This window comes from Cydia fagiglandana, chromosome 4 (assembly GCF_963556715.1).
Source record: "Cydia fagiglandana chromosome 4, ilCydFagi1.1, whole genome shotgun sequence".
In the NCBI taxonomy this organism is placed as follows: domain Eukaryota; kingdom Metazoa; phylum Arthropoda; class Insecta; order Lepidoptera; family Tortricidae; genus Cydia; species Cydia fagiglandana.
This window is the reverse complement of record NC_085935.1, coordinates 7339281-7352508: the sequence shown is the minus strand read 5'-3', so window position 1 is coordinate 7352508 and position 13228 is coordinate 7339281. Positions and strand designations below refer to the sequence as shown.

General features: G+C 37.3%; 3 protein-coding genes across 3 annotated transcripts in view; 2 read left to right on the top strand and 1 right to left on the bottom strand.

Moving 5' to 3' along the window:
- Nucleotides 1-11077, bottom strand: part of LOC134663571 (inosine triphosphate pyrophosphatase) — a 210386-nt gene extending 199309 nt beyond the window's left edge. The window contains exon 1 of the mRNA XM_063519975.1: nucleotides 10329-11077. Within this exon, the coding sequence (XP_063376045.1) occupies nucleotides 10349-10921 (573 nt within the window). The 5' untranslated portion in view covers nucleotides 10922-11077 and the 3' untranslated portion in view covers nucleotides 10329-10348. The remainder of the gene's footprint in view (nucleotides 1-10328) is intronic.
- Nucleotides 1031-10265, top strand: LOC134663561 (protein artichoke-like). Its single transcript, XM_063519958.1, has 4 exons — nucleotides 1031-1261; nucleotides 5165-5367; nucleotides 5444-8067; nucleotides 8439-10265. The coding sequence occupies exons 2-4, from the start codon at nucleotides 5231-5233 to the stop codon at nucleotides 9932-9934; spliced, it is 4257 nt and encodes a 1418-aa protein (XP_063376028.1). The 5' UTR covers nucleotides 1031-1261; nucleotides 5165-5230; the 3' UTR covers nucleotides 9935-10265.
- A 321-nt stretch (nucleotides 11078-11398) lies between the features above and the next one.
- On the top strand, nucleotides 11399-13162 carry LOC134663566 (26S proteasome non-ATPase regulatory subunit 7). Its single transcript, XM_063519970.1, has 2 exons — nucleotides 11399-11728; nucleotides 12284-13162. Exons 1-2 carry the CDS (start codon nucleotides 11554-11556, stop codon nucleotides 13084-13086), a joined length of 978 nt encoding a protein of 325 aa, XP_063376040.1. The 5' UTR covers nucleotides 11399-11553; the 3' UTR covers nucleotides 13087-13162.
- Nucleotides 13163-13228: the final 66 nt, after the last annotated feature.

The window sequence follows — 13228 nt, the reverse complement described above, 5'->3', positions numbered from 1 at the left end:
GGCGCGTCAAACATATTTTCTTTACAGCTCTGCTCAAACCTCCAAAAACAGGCAAGCCGGTGGAAATCGGCTTTTATGGACGCGCCGTTACTGGTACCTACTTTAATGTCTCGATATCAGAGGTTATGTTGTACAGACAGCAACACTCCCAGCTGTACATCGGTGGACCTTATGCCTTTTGTAATAAGGTCCACCGATGTACAGCTGGGAGTGTTGCTGTCTGTACCTATCTGTCGGTCTACACAAGCTTCGTGTGCGACCGCTCGATAAGCATACCATCATTTATTGCCTGTGTTTCAAATTACATGGCAGTTGGCACAATTAAGCGACATGTCAATTGTATTGTCCACACGCCAAACGTCTTCCTTATTACTACATCGTAAGATTTCATCGAGATAATACCAAAACATTCCTTACTTTGCAATTTAATAGACAAAGATTGTAGATAAACGCAGATGCGACAAGTCCCATGCACCTTTGTTACTTTTTGTCCTGCTAATCGTGATATATGATTGACTGCTATATGAATCACACTCATAGGTGTCAGTCCTGGTCCTAATATGAGTGTGTTAAGAAGATACGTATACTCAATTGGTCTTTCCGCTAATAGGGAAATGCATTAGGTACGTGGATTAATAAGATAAAATGGCAATTTTTTAGTTGAAAACCCGATAATTGTAATGTCATCTTAGGTGTAAAACGCAGGAGGCTTATGAAATATCCAGACATCCAGTCTATACCGACCGTACCGAGTGAACGTTAAGCTGGTGATGATTATTATGATGTGACTATACTCATATCTGCCAACTGCTTAAGCACTCAATTACGAACTTGACTGTTCCTAAAAATCTCGAAACTCAGGGCAAATTACAAGATCGTACCTAACTGATTTAATTATGGTTTCTTAACCCAAAATTTTGCCCATACATCCAAAAGCCAGTGTCAGAGTATGTACTCATACCGTTTCTACCTAACTACCTGTCTGTGCCCCAAACTCGCACGTTACGTCGGTAGAGTCGGTACGGCACGCGCCACAATGGTGAAAGATAAGTTACTTGGTGCGCATCGAGCTGTGAACCGAAAGTCTGGTGTTTACATGCGAAATAGACTTCGCATCCCAGTTTGTGTCTAGCCACCGCGGGCCCCGCTTGCCTCTGGATTGTTTACAAGTGTCAATCAATTACGCAAGTTCATCGCAATTCCGTAGTGTCGTTCTGTTTTAATTATCTGATCTGTGGTGTGTTTAAAGGATATTTTACAGGTATTGGAGATTTATGAATTTATAGTTTTAATAATTAATAGCGGATACCTACCTACCTACTGCAGCTAACTATGTTAGCAGATTTTCAAATTGGATATAATTCAGTTTTATTTTGGGTATGTAGATATGAGTGAGCCTGCCTGTTATATATAGGCACACGAAACATTATTTGAACAACAAAACTAATAGGTACCTAAGCAATACCACCGCAAACATAATGCAATTCAACAAACTCATTAAGTAGCTAGTACACATAAAAAAAGTTCAGAGAAAACCACTAATAAGATAATAGCTACGAATACGATACAGATTTTGCCACTTATGGAGTCGTCATGCGTGATGAGGCTGTTCTAAGTATTCACCAAAAAACAATTGTTATTATGATTTATCATTTGAGCATTTTATTGACTTACCTTAATTTTTATCAACTTTAAATTGTTTTTTGATTAGGTAGCTTTACTCATATCTTATTATAATGAGATACCTCTCATATAGGAAAAATAATACAGGTTATGGGGTTGGAAAACCGAAGTTGAAAAGGTAGTTGGTGCATGCAAAGTAGTGCAAACACACTGCAGTCACTTGCCTTTTTTCATCCCCGCCGGATACAGGAAGCCGTGTGTCTAGTTATCCAGAGCACCTAGGTACTCTAATACCATCAGTGGCGGCGCGTAAAAAATATTCATAGGAAAGCCGGCAATAATTTAAATTTTCTTTTATTTAACTGGCTGAAAATTAAGCATACCGACGGTAATCAAGTTCTATATTATACCTATATTACGTAGCCATTTATTAAGCGCGGTTTAATAATAAGCGCGATTTTGTATTGTTTAAATCAAGGAATTTATTAAGCAAGCTGAAGTAAATTCAGAGGAAAATTAGAATAGGGTGGCGGCTATTGTTTAAGCATAGTATTATACGATTATAAATTTATAACGTATATATTGAAGAATTAAAACTTTACCTCTTTATTACTTACGTATTAGGTATACTTTTAGTTTAATAGGTACCTAAGTCACGAGTCAAGATACTAGAATAACCCTTCATTTCTTCCAACGCGCATGTTATACAAGGTGACTCAGAGCTCGGGAAATTTGTTGCGAGCCTACAAAGTTAGGTAAGTAACCGCTGTTATTGAACTTTAACGGCGCGAGGGTTAATTTTGCGTAATTATTCTAGGTACCCTTTGAAAGGAAACTTGGCGTGAGGCGTGACTATAATGCTTTTACTTCAACACTCAACAAGCTCAAAAAATTACACTTTATCTTCAAAAATCTGCGTTTAACTTCTAGCAGTTCTATATAGCGTCGAAAAGTAAAGTAATACTTAAAGTGAAATAGCTTTTTCGCGGTAGTGGATAAAATGGACTTTGAATATATGTACCTACTTAATAGATTAGAACTAATATTCCAGTACGCTAGAAGTTAAACGCAGATTTCCCATGTAACGTTGGACGGATAGTCTTTTTTACAACAGTTAATAATAACAGTTAATTGACATATAGGTAACTCTCACAACGAGATTTCCAGTTTAAAAATAACTTGTTGAACTTGTAGTATAATTTTAAAGTTAGCCCACTTTTTTTTTTCAAAAATTTTCGAGGCACTGAACCCTTAAAAGAACCTATCCCAATAATGTATAGTATACGTTATTACCGACCGTTAACGCTTATTTGCAATTTTTTTTTTCAAAAATTTTCGAGGCACTGAACACTTAAAAGAACCTATCCCAATAATGTATAGTATACGTTATTACCGACCGTTAACGCTTATTTGCAAGTACTTAGTACCAACTACTGAACAACGTCTAATTTTCCGCATTGCACCCCAGTATGTAGGATGACAGTTGACAGTTAGAGATAACTTGTGTAACTGTACAGTGATTGCTCGTCTTGCTGGCTGGTTACTATGATGCACAAGTAAGATGTGACCGTAGACATAATCTAGATAGACGTCGCATGTACCGTCGGCCTCAAAAGTCGCTCGATGCATCGCGCTTATGAAACCGAATTAAGCAGATAATTAGACTTGTGTTAGGTCGGGTTTGTTTCAATGTGCTGTAATATTAGTACCTTACCTTTTTTTGAAATGTGTATTTAATTTGCAATTCCGTTAGTAATATGGGATGGTGTAGGTACCTGTACCTATAAATAATAGTGACCGCCAAAGTGGCTAAACAAAATATTGCAGCACACCGTTGCTTGTGACCATTATATAATTAGGATGTGTGTTGCGATTTATTTGGCTGTCACTATCACTAATACCTATTTTATGCCGGTGCTCATACCACCTATACGATTTTCGATAAACCGGCGACATCAACTGGCAACAATTATTGGCATCAGGCGAAGTTAGGTGATCTAAGTATATACATGCATTGTATATCTGTGGATGTGCCCTTTATTTCTACGTGCTCGTTAAAGAATATATCACAAACAATGGCTTTGCCAGACAATACTTCTGTAGGTTTAGCAATGAACTAGTTTATTAGATACATGTACTTAAAGTATGTATGTACCTACCTGTAATAAAATAAATGAACCTAATAGGTTTTCCCCATCTTAGTTTCATATAAATATATACCTATTCATAAAACCTAAACCTGAAAACGTCCACTGGTGCTTGTTTCCCCTAAAGATTCTGTTAATAGCGCGAGCTGCATACAGCTGTTGGAAGGTATATAAAGTGTCATTCATCATTCAGAGACAATTTTAATATGGCGAATTGTTTACATAGTTACTATAGTTAGCAAGTTCCATAGAATGACACTTTATGTAGATATTTGCGGCTGTTCAAGCCACTCAAAAGAATAACATTCGAGTGAACACTAGAAACACTTTGCGGCTCCTTGATATTCCATAAACCCGATATTCCGTAATTATACCATAACCTGTATACATATATGTATACTTACACATACGGTTTAAGTAACCGACAAAATAAACTATGCACAGTATGCACCACTGATATTCATACTTCAATCACTATAATAATTAGCAAAATAACTACATTAACAGCAAAACTTAATATTGCCTTAAAGTTATCGCAGGCGCAGATTTTTCGGGGAATCCCCCATTCGGTCAGACTGCACCGTAACAATTAGAGTGTGACGAATATGACCATGTAGCCTCCATAACCAGGTCCCAACATTACGTGCTCTGACCTACATCACCAAAACTATACCACCTCCGGATTAGCATTGTGTAACCTCCGTTAGAACAATCGTGGAACAATAAAGTACGTAAACTCCGTAGATCGCCAATAAGAACAATAGAAACAGTGAAAGTGCAGCAGCACCGGACCGCAGCCATTGTTACATTCATTGTTCTAAAAGTCCTTGACGCAATCAGTTTAAAGAATTAATTTCTTGCAAACCTGATGTACCTCTACGACACAATCCGGTATTGTTCAACTTCCGTTTTGTCAACAGTGACCAATACTAATCATTCAAAATACAAAACAATCCTATCTAAGAATCATTCTTTTGAAAACAACAACAAAAATGGGAGGTATAAAAAACTGCGTTCAAATCGGGTCACCCGCTGGGAGACTAAATTTATTACACGTATGTAACGTGTAATAAATAAAAAATATAAATACTTTAGACAGAGAGCCTACCGCAAACACCGAACTTTGCTAATTTCGGGCATCTTTCTCTATCACTTCAATTAAGGCGTAATTACTGTAATTAGAGTGACAGAGATATAGTTGCTCGAAATTTACGAACTTCGACTTTCGCGGTTATGGCCTGGGCACTAGGGGCACTAACAAGGACGCACACTCGCACATGTTAAACTTAGAACACCCCTCTTTTCCATCGGAGGTTTATTATCAGAGTTCCGCGAGGTAAACGAAACACTTAAAAGATGTTGCACAAAAAATAACAGAATTAATTTTATTCCAGATGCGTAAAACTTGGATTCTTGGATGTAACAGTAATTAATATAATGAGCGGCGAAGCAGTGAAGAAATGCTACTTAAGACTGAGAGGGTTTGCTTATGCCTGGTCTTACTAATAACGATTGCGTCAGCGCAGACATTATGTCCAACTCCAGAGACGATTCTGCCATGCATATGCACCAATCGAAACGAAGATATGCAAATATGGTAGGTACTATATGTTAACATTGTCGTACAAACCACTGAAGCTCCATGGTCGTTAATCTTAATTTCGTGGTTACAGGTGCACGCACAGCGATTTGCCACAAGTGTTGAAGGGCGTACAAAAGATCGGAGACACTATAAGAAAATCTATAGATGAGCTCATTATAGAAAACAACTATTTACCTTCCCTACCTGGAAAGATATTCCAAAATGTAAATATACTTCGACTGATGTTGCGGCATAATGGACTGGAAAGGCTATCCGTAGCATGGCTGGAAACTCAGGAGACGAATTTAGTTGAAATATTTATAGTAGAAAATGATTTGAAGAGCATACCGTCGGAAAGTTTGATGAAACTGCAAAACCTTCAAGCAATCACTATACAATCACACAATCTAAAGAGGATACCTGCCCTCACAGGAATGCCAAGATTGCGCTACATCAACGTCCAATCTGGAAGTCTGAATGCTGTTAATGAGCGCACATTTGAAGGTTTACCCACCGTGGAAAAGTTGTTTATTAAAGGCAGTCCAAATCTTCAAACTATCAAAGAAAATGCTATCTATAATTTACCAAAGTTAAAGAAATTAGAGATAACCAACTGTGGCATAAATGTCATTCACATGAGAGCGCTGTCTCTTCTACCCATGCTGACTGAGCTTTCATTTAGCGACAACAAAATAACGGATGCATCAATGGTTGGAAGAGCTACAAGAGATTTACCAGCGCTGTCTATCTTAAATCTAAATAACAACTTAATTGACAAGTTAAACGAAGGAGCCTTTGTAGACCAGGGAATGTTAGAAAGCCTATTCCTGTCAAACAACAACATTAATGTAATACATCATGGAGCATTTCATAGAGTTCCTAAGTTGAGAGTAGTAGATCTAAATTACAACAACATAAACCGCATTCATCCCGAGTCATTCCTACAACAATCTGGCAGTGGCGTAGAAGAATTAAATCTCATCGGCAATCAAATAACGCATATTTCAGAATTCCGAGCTTTGCTAGATGCATTACCTCGTTTGAGGTTTTTGGACATGAGTGAAAATTTACTTCAAGACATTCCAAGGGGTGCTCTAAGGGGCCACCCGAGTTTGGAACGTCTACATCTAAATAAAAATAAAATAAAGTTCATACAAGCTGACGCATTTATGGCCATGCCCGCCTTACGAGAATTGCATTTAAGTAATAACTCCTTGACTGATTTTAATGAAGGACCATTTTGGAATTTACCAGCATTAAAGGGTTTAGATTTATCATTTAATCACTTCCAACGTTTACAACCAAAGCTACTCTACAATTTACCATCTCTTAGAAGAATTAATCTAAGTAATAATCAATTGACAATGATTGATCCAATTACGTTTATTGAGTCCCCTTTGCTAGAGTACGTAAACATATCAGGCAATGCTTTGGTGTCCATACATCCTGCGACTTTTAGAAACCTGGCTAGCCTCTATGAAATTGACGCAAGTTACAACCGACTGATGGAATTTGTCCCTGGACTGCCAAGAGGCCTAGAAAAACTATATTTACAAAAGAATCAGATCACTAGCTTGCCAGTACCACCATCTCCAGACTTGGATCTACCATCACTAAGAACATTGGATATTTCGAACAACGGTATTCAAAAAATGCCCCGTGGAAGTATGAAAACTTTACATAACTTACGTAGGCTGTATATGAGACGCAATGGGTTAAGACAGATAGATCCGATGACCTTTGGAGACTTGGAGAAACTAGAGATGTTAGATCTGGGTGAAAACCAGATAATATCAGTTCACCCTAAAAGTTTTACAAAGCTGCAATACTTGAAACAAGTGAATTTACATGGTAATACTATTGAAAATTTTGATTTTATGGCTGTACAAAATAATGCCGCATTATCAACACTGGATTTTAGTAAAAATAGACTGAAAAGTATAAGTCCGAATATGGTCAGTAGAGCTCTGGATATTGAAATATTGAATATCTCATCCAATAATCTTGTAGAGTTACCTATATCTCTGAATATGCTACCAAAACTTCGTCTATTAGATGCCAGTAACAATCATATAAAATTCTTTGATGGCAATGCCATCAACAACATCCATACATTGAAGGAAATAAATATGGTGAACAATAAGGTCATAGAATTACGCTCCAGTAGTTTTGAAGAGCTGAGAGACCTGGAAACTATACACTTTGAGAGCAATCAAATAGAAATCATTCACCCGAAAGCTATTATTAACCTTCCAAATCTTGTTTCCATACATTTGAGCAGAAACCATATAATAGATCTACCCGATAGAGTTTTCTCAAATCTCCCAAAGTTAAGGATTATTGAGTTGCAAGGGAATCGCTTGCAATACATCTCCTTGCGGGCATTTGAGAACCTCCCGCTAGTTCAGTATTTGAACATGAGTAATAATCAGTTGACGAATATTGATAATTCAGGACTCCGACAACTCGCGTCCTTAGAAGTACTGGATCTTAGTTTCAATAAACTGAACAAGATCACAAGAGCTTCATTTCAGTATATGGAATGGCTGGTGGAGCTCAATCTAGACAACAATCAGATCTGCTACATCGGTGGCCAGCCGTTCGACTTCATGCCGCGGCTGAAGGTGCTATCGTTGCAACACAACAAATTGACAACAGTCGGCGAACCGGTATTTGCGAAGTTGAGGAATAATATCGCTATTTTGGATATTGATGGTAAGTTGGTCTCAAAATAAATCCTCTTACTTCTGTTCTACCACCTTTGTTATATTTTTAACTAGCGACCTGCCCCGGCTTCACACGGGTAAACTTTAACAAATAATAACAAAATTATACACCTAAACTAAACCTTCCTCAAGTATCACTCTCTCGATAGGTGAAAACCGCATGAAAATCCGTTTAATAGTTATTGAGTTTATCGCGAACATACAGACGGATAGACGCGGCGGGGGACTTTTGTTTTATAAGATGTATAAGATTTACATGCTGGTATGATGTGTGCAATCCATTCCATACCTGATAGCGCACCACGCTAGCGGAACGAAATCACTTACGATGAAACTAACTTTATATAATTAAATTTTCAGGAAACCCGCTAATTTGCAACTGCAGAATAGTTTGGCTGAAATCCTGGCTGGCAGAATCATCTTCTATAGGGCCTAAATGTGCCGACGGAACCTACGTGAAGGGAATGCCGTTCTCGAAAAGCGATTGCGCAAACACTCCTACAGGCGACGAGGATTTGAGATCCTGTGTAGCCCTCGAAAACCAAGCACTACTACCCAATTTAGCAACATCTCAAGTGTTCTCCACAATGGACAAAATAAAAGATTACACCCAACAAATCAAAAATAACTACCACATCAACAAACTCAACAGACCTTCTCCTGAAGAGTCAGAATATTTCTACGATGAATACGTAGACTATCCGTACAACGAAACCCTTATCGACGGACTCAACGAGATAAACGCGCAAAATAAAAATAAGTCGCATTACACACCAGGAGACACACCTACTCTTTATGCCGAGATGAAGAATACAACTAAGAAAAATCCTGCTCCCGATGCAGGAGGCAGCGGCTTTACGTTCTTCGGGATGCCTTTACCCACTATCAACATGGGACAGTTGCTTAATACGGGACGCAAGATAGACTGGCAAGAAAACAAGCAACAAAATCCTGCAGATAAATACCAAACACATGAGCCTCCAAAGTTCGAAACAGGTGGCTTTTCACCCATACTCCCAACTACCGCTACTGGTTTCAAACCAATAACAAACCCTCATATGAACGTGTCACAGAATGCCGTCGCAAATGTGGGTGACGCGAAATACAGCGCCAAAGGCAGTAAGCAAAACAGTGTTGTAGGATCATCAACAAAACCGTCAGTAAACACAGTTCAGAGGAACTCTACACATCAGAAAATGAAGAGCGAAATTCACGAGATTCAAGCATTTTTGAATGATGATAACAGCACTCATGTAGCTTACAACAGAACTAAGGCTATAGAAGAAGAAAAGAGCGACCCTAATAACATCAGCAAGTACAATCTGATGGAATCTAATTTGACAGTGAATCACATCACAGAAAAGGAGGGCTTACTGATTACTACAGACACCAGCAATGACATGTCTTTGCAGGCCTGGCTGGAGACAAGCACCCAGTCATTTATAGGCCCTACTGTCACTTCTAAGCCCCCTATAAAGAAACATATCGAAAATAACCCTCCAACAGCACTGTCAGCCATTCTAGTACCAAACAATGAGGAATTAGCAAGAAGGAACTATACTAAAAGACCAGCCACTATAACAAAAGTGACAATGCCTCATGCAGAGCATTATGACAATCATGACAACTATTTGCCAGTGATAAACAGGGAGGCTAAAACAAGGTTTTCTGAATTGCCCAATATAGGGAATACAAAGACTAGACAGGCGGAAGACAGAGACTGGTACTATAAGAATTACAATAACTCTAATTTAGAGCCATATATTGCTCCGGGAGTGCACAACTCAGGCGGTGATATTGTTAAAGTTAAGATTTACATAGTTTTAGTTGGATTATGTTTGAAACTGTATTGTTAGAAAGTAAATGTGTTTCTTATTGAATAAAACAAAATGTGAAATTAAATTTTAAACTTGTGACTGAACTTGGAAACATATTAAGAACAAAACAAAATGGAAACTAAAATACTGTTGATATTACTACTATTGAGAATTACTGAAAATTTAGAAAATCTATCAATATTTCCATAATTTTCCTATAACTACATCACTATTTTGGAAATGCTATGAAGTATTATAATATAGCAAATGATCAATAAAATTGTGAAAACTATTCTGATTGAAACAGTTACAATATATTAAATTATACTATCTAAGGCTAATGTAGGATGAGATTAGCAATAAAATTAAGATAAATACAATATGTTTGTATTATTTTACTCATTAAAACAATCTCGTCACAATCATTCTACACAAAGATTCAATAATTACTATTTACCCATTCTGTTCAAAGTGTTTTCTTAGCTTGTCCAAAGCCTTATATCTGTGAGATATTGTGTTCTTCACTTCTTTTGCTAACTCTCCATAAGTCTTGTCATAACCCTCGGGTTGGAACACACAGTCCCAGCCAAAGTCCCTTCTGCCTCGTGGTTCAACAATTTCACCTTTTGTTATTCCTTGGAACAAGATCACTTCAGCATCTTCACTTTCTCCAGAACTATATGCAAAAGTGCATATAGCTTGAGCAGACTTATCCTCCCATCCTGCTAATAACTTTGTTAAACCCTCTGGCTCTAATTTCTCTAAAAACCATTTGATGTACGGTCCTGGGAGACCTTTCAAAGCATTGTAACATAGACAGGTATCTTCAACTATGACGGGTCTCTTTAAAAGGCGCGCCGCTTCCTGACACTTCTTAATAGATATTTCATCAACTTCACCCTGTAGTTCTGGCAGATCTAGCTTATGGCTGACCAACTCCAAAGGAAATGTTTTACCCAAAATAGCCCGGAGCTCTTCTAACTTCTTAGCGTTGCCGGTCACGAACGTTAACGTTCGTTGCGCCATGATTTCAGCGATATTTATGTAACAAGTATAAGTTATGAGTGTAGAAAATTATTTTATTGTTTAACCGCTTAACTTTTTACAGTTCAAAGAAAATATTACTATGAGCTATGAAATGTGAAATAAATAATAAATAAAAATTAACCTTACTCAACTCACACTTCGATTCGAATCGACGTGACACTGACAGTGACATTGACGTTTGATTTTTAATGATAAATCAAACGAGGTCCTATTATTAACGCCAACTGTTTTCTCAAAAACATCAATGATGCAACAAATTGAAGAATTTGATTTCGTAGCAAAAATAATCTATAACGAGCTTATTATTGTACGTATAAATACATTGAAAAATATATGTTGCATGGCTTTTGTGATAGAAATTTCTTTGAAAAAGTAATAGTGTTTTTAACAATATCTCGACTAAACTGTATTGTTCATAGACAATTTTTACTAACCATCGACAAGCAAAGGAAGATGAAGATGACTGTCAAATTTTAGTTGACTAGCGGATAGGCATCGTTGTTGGCGAATTATTTATTGTGATTTGTTTGTTTTATCGCCCTTTGCTGAAGTGTCTGGCAATCTCAAATATAATTTTAGTTGATTAAGCAACAGATCAACTCATTTTCAAGATGCCTAGCCAAGAAGTAGTGACCACAAAGGTGGTTGTTCATCCTCTAGTTTTACTTAGTGTCGTGGATCATTTTAACCGAATGGGTAAAATTGGGAACCAGAAACGTGTAGTAGGTGTCCTGCTCGGATGTTGGCGAGCCAAGGGTGTCCTGGATGTATCGAACAGTTTCGCAGGTTAGTAACCTTTAGATATCTGCAGTCTCATTCCTTTCTAGTCAGTTTCAGTTACCTACAAAGTTAGAACATAATGACTTAACATGCCTTTTTTTACACTTTTAATTGATATTTGTTGCTATAAGGCTAAAGATTACACACAAAGTTCCAGTTTCCTAGTAATAAATAACACAAAATGGGTCATTTGTCACAAAAGGATCACCAACTACAATTAATTTTACCATCCAGAGCTGTTACTTTTTTTATGATTACTATGTATTTTGCCTGTGGTAACTTAAGGCCTACATAAACTGCAATTTAGTTTTTGGTTGACAAATTAAACCTTATTTGGAGTTGTAAGCTGTAAGTGATAATTAATTACACTATTCAAAAGGATACATGTAAAATAAGTTAAGTATTCATGTAAATAATTGTGAAACCTTAAATAAGTAAAAAAATAAGACTTGATAAATGTGACCCATTCAACATAAACCCATTTAGATGTTTTAAGATACTAGGTGTCATTAAAACTTTCAATTAACAGTTGTTTCATGACATTTCTTGTCTATTTTCCAGTTCCATTCGATGAAGATGACAAGGATAAGTCTGTCTGGTTCCTCGACCATGACTACCTGGAGAACATGTATGGTATGTTCAAGAAAGTTAACGCTAGGGAAAAGGTAGTGGGCTGGTACCACACCGGCCCCAAATTACATCAGAATGATGTTGCTATCAATGAACTGGTCAGGCGCTATTGCCCTAATTCCGTTCTAGTCATCATTGATGCTAAACCGAAGGACCTTGGTCTGCCTACTGAGGCTTACCGGGCTGTAGAAGAGGTTCATGACGATGGTAGCCCAACAACTCGCACCTTTGAACACGTACCCAGTGAAATAGGAGCTGAAGAGGCAGAGGAGGTTGGTGTTGAACATCTACTGAGAGACATCAAGGATACAACAGTCGGAAGTCTCTCTCAAAGAATCACCAATCAGCTCCTCGGTTTAAGAGGCTTACACTCGCAGCTGACTGAAATTAGAGATTACTTGCTCCAAGTCGGCCAAGGTTCCTTACCTATGAACCATCAAATCATCTACCAGTTGCAAGATATATTTAATCTGCTTCCCGACATTGCTAATGACAATTTCATTGACAATCTGTACATAAAAACTAATGATCAGTCTCTTGTTGTGTACCTGGCTGCTCTTGTAAGGTCGATCATTGCTCTACACAACCTTATCAACAATAAGATCACTAATAGAGATGCGGAAGAAGGCAAGAAAGAGGAAGCTAAGAAAGAAAAGAAGGATAAAGAAGATAAAGATGAGAAGAAAACAGAAGATAAAGGGAAAGTTGATAAAAAAGATGAAAAGAAGAAGTAATTTAGAATGAGTATTAGATTAAGTTGTTTGTAATGCTGAATTATTTTAAAATAAATTGTATTTACTAATTTCAAAATATTATTTTCTTAACAAGTAAATAATCCTTTATTTTCACAGAAACGCATGAACGTGTTATGCTATT

What these genes read in the sequence shown, in the direction of transcription:
- LOC134663561 (XM_063519958.1), top strand. Translation starts at nt 5,231, where the DNA reads ATGCTACTTAAGACTGAGAGGGTTTGCTTATGCCTGGTCTTACTAATA. An exon ending in AACGAAGATATGCAAATATG is followed by an intron (nt 5,368 to 5,443) that starts GTAGGTACTATA and finishes TCGTGGTTACAG; the next exon opens with GTGCACGCACAGCGATTTGC. An exon ending in CGCTATTTTGGATATTGATG is followed by an intron (nt 8,068 to 8,438) that starts GTAAGTTGGTCT and finishes TTAAATTTTCAG; the next exon opens with GAAACCCGCTAATTTGCAAC.
- LOC134663566 (XM_063519970.1), top strand. Translation starts at nt 11,554, where the DNA reads ATGCCTAGCCAAGAAGTAGTGACCACAAAGGTGGTTGTTCATCCTCTA. An exon ending in TGTATCGAACAGTTTCGCAG is followed by an intron (nt 11,729 to 12,283) that starts GTTAGTAACCTT and finishes TCTATTTTCCAG; the next exon opens with TTCCATTCGATGAAGATGAC.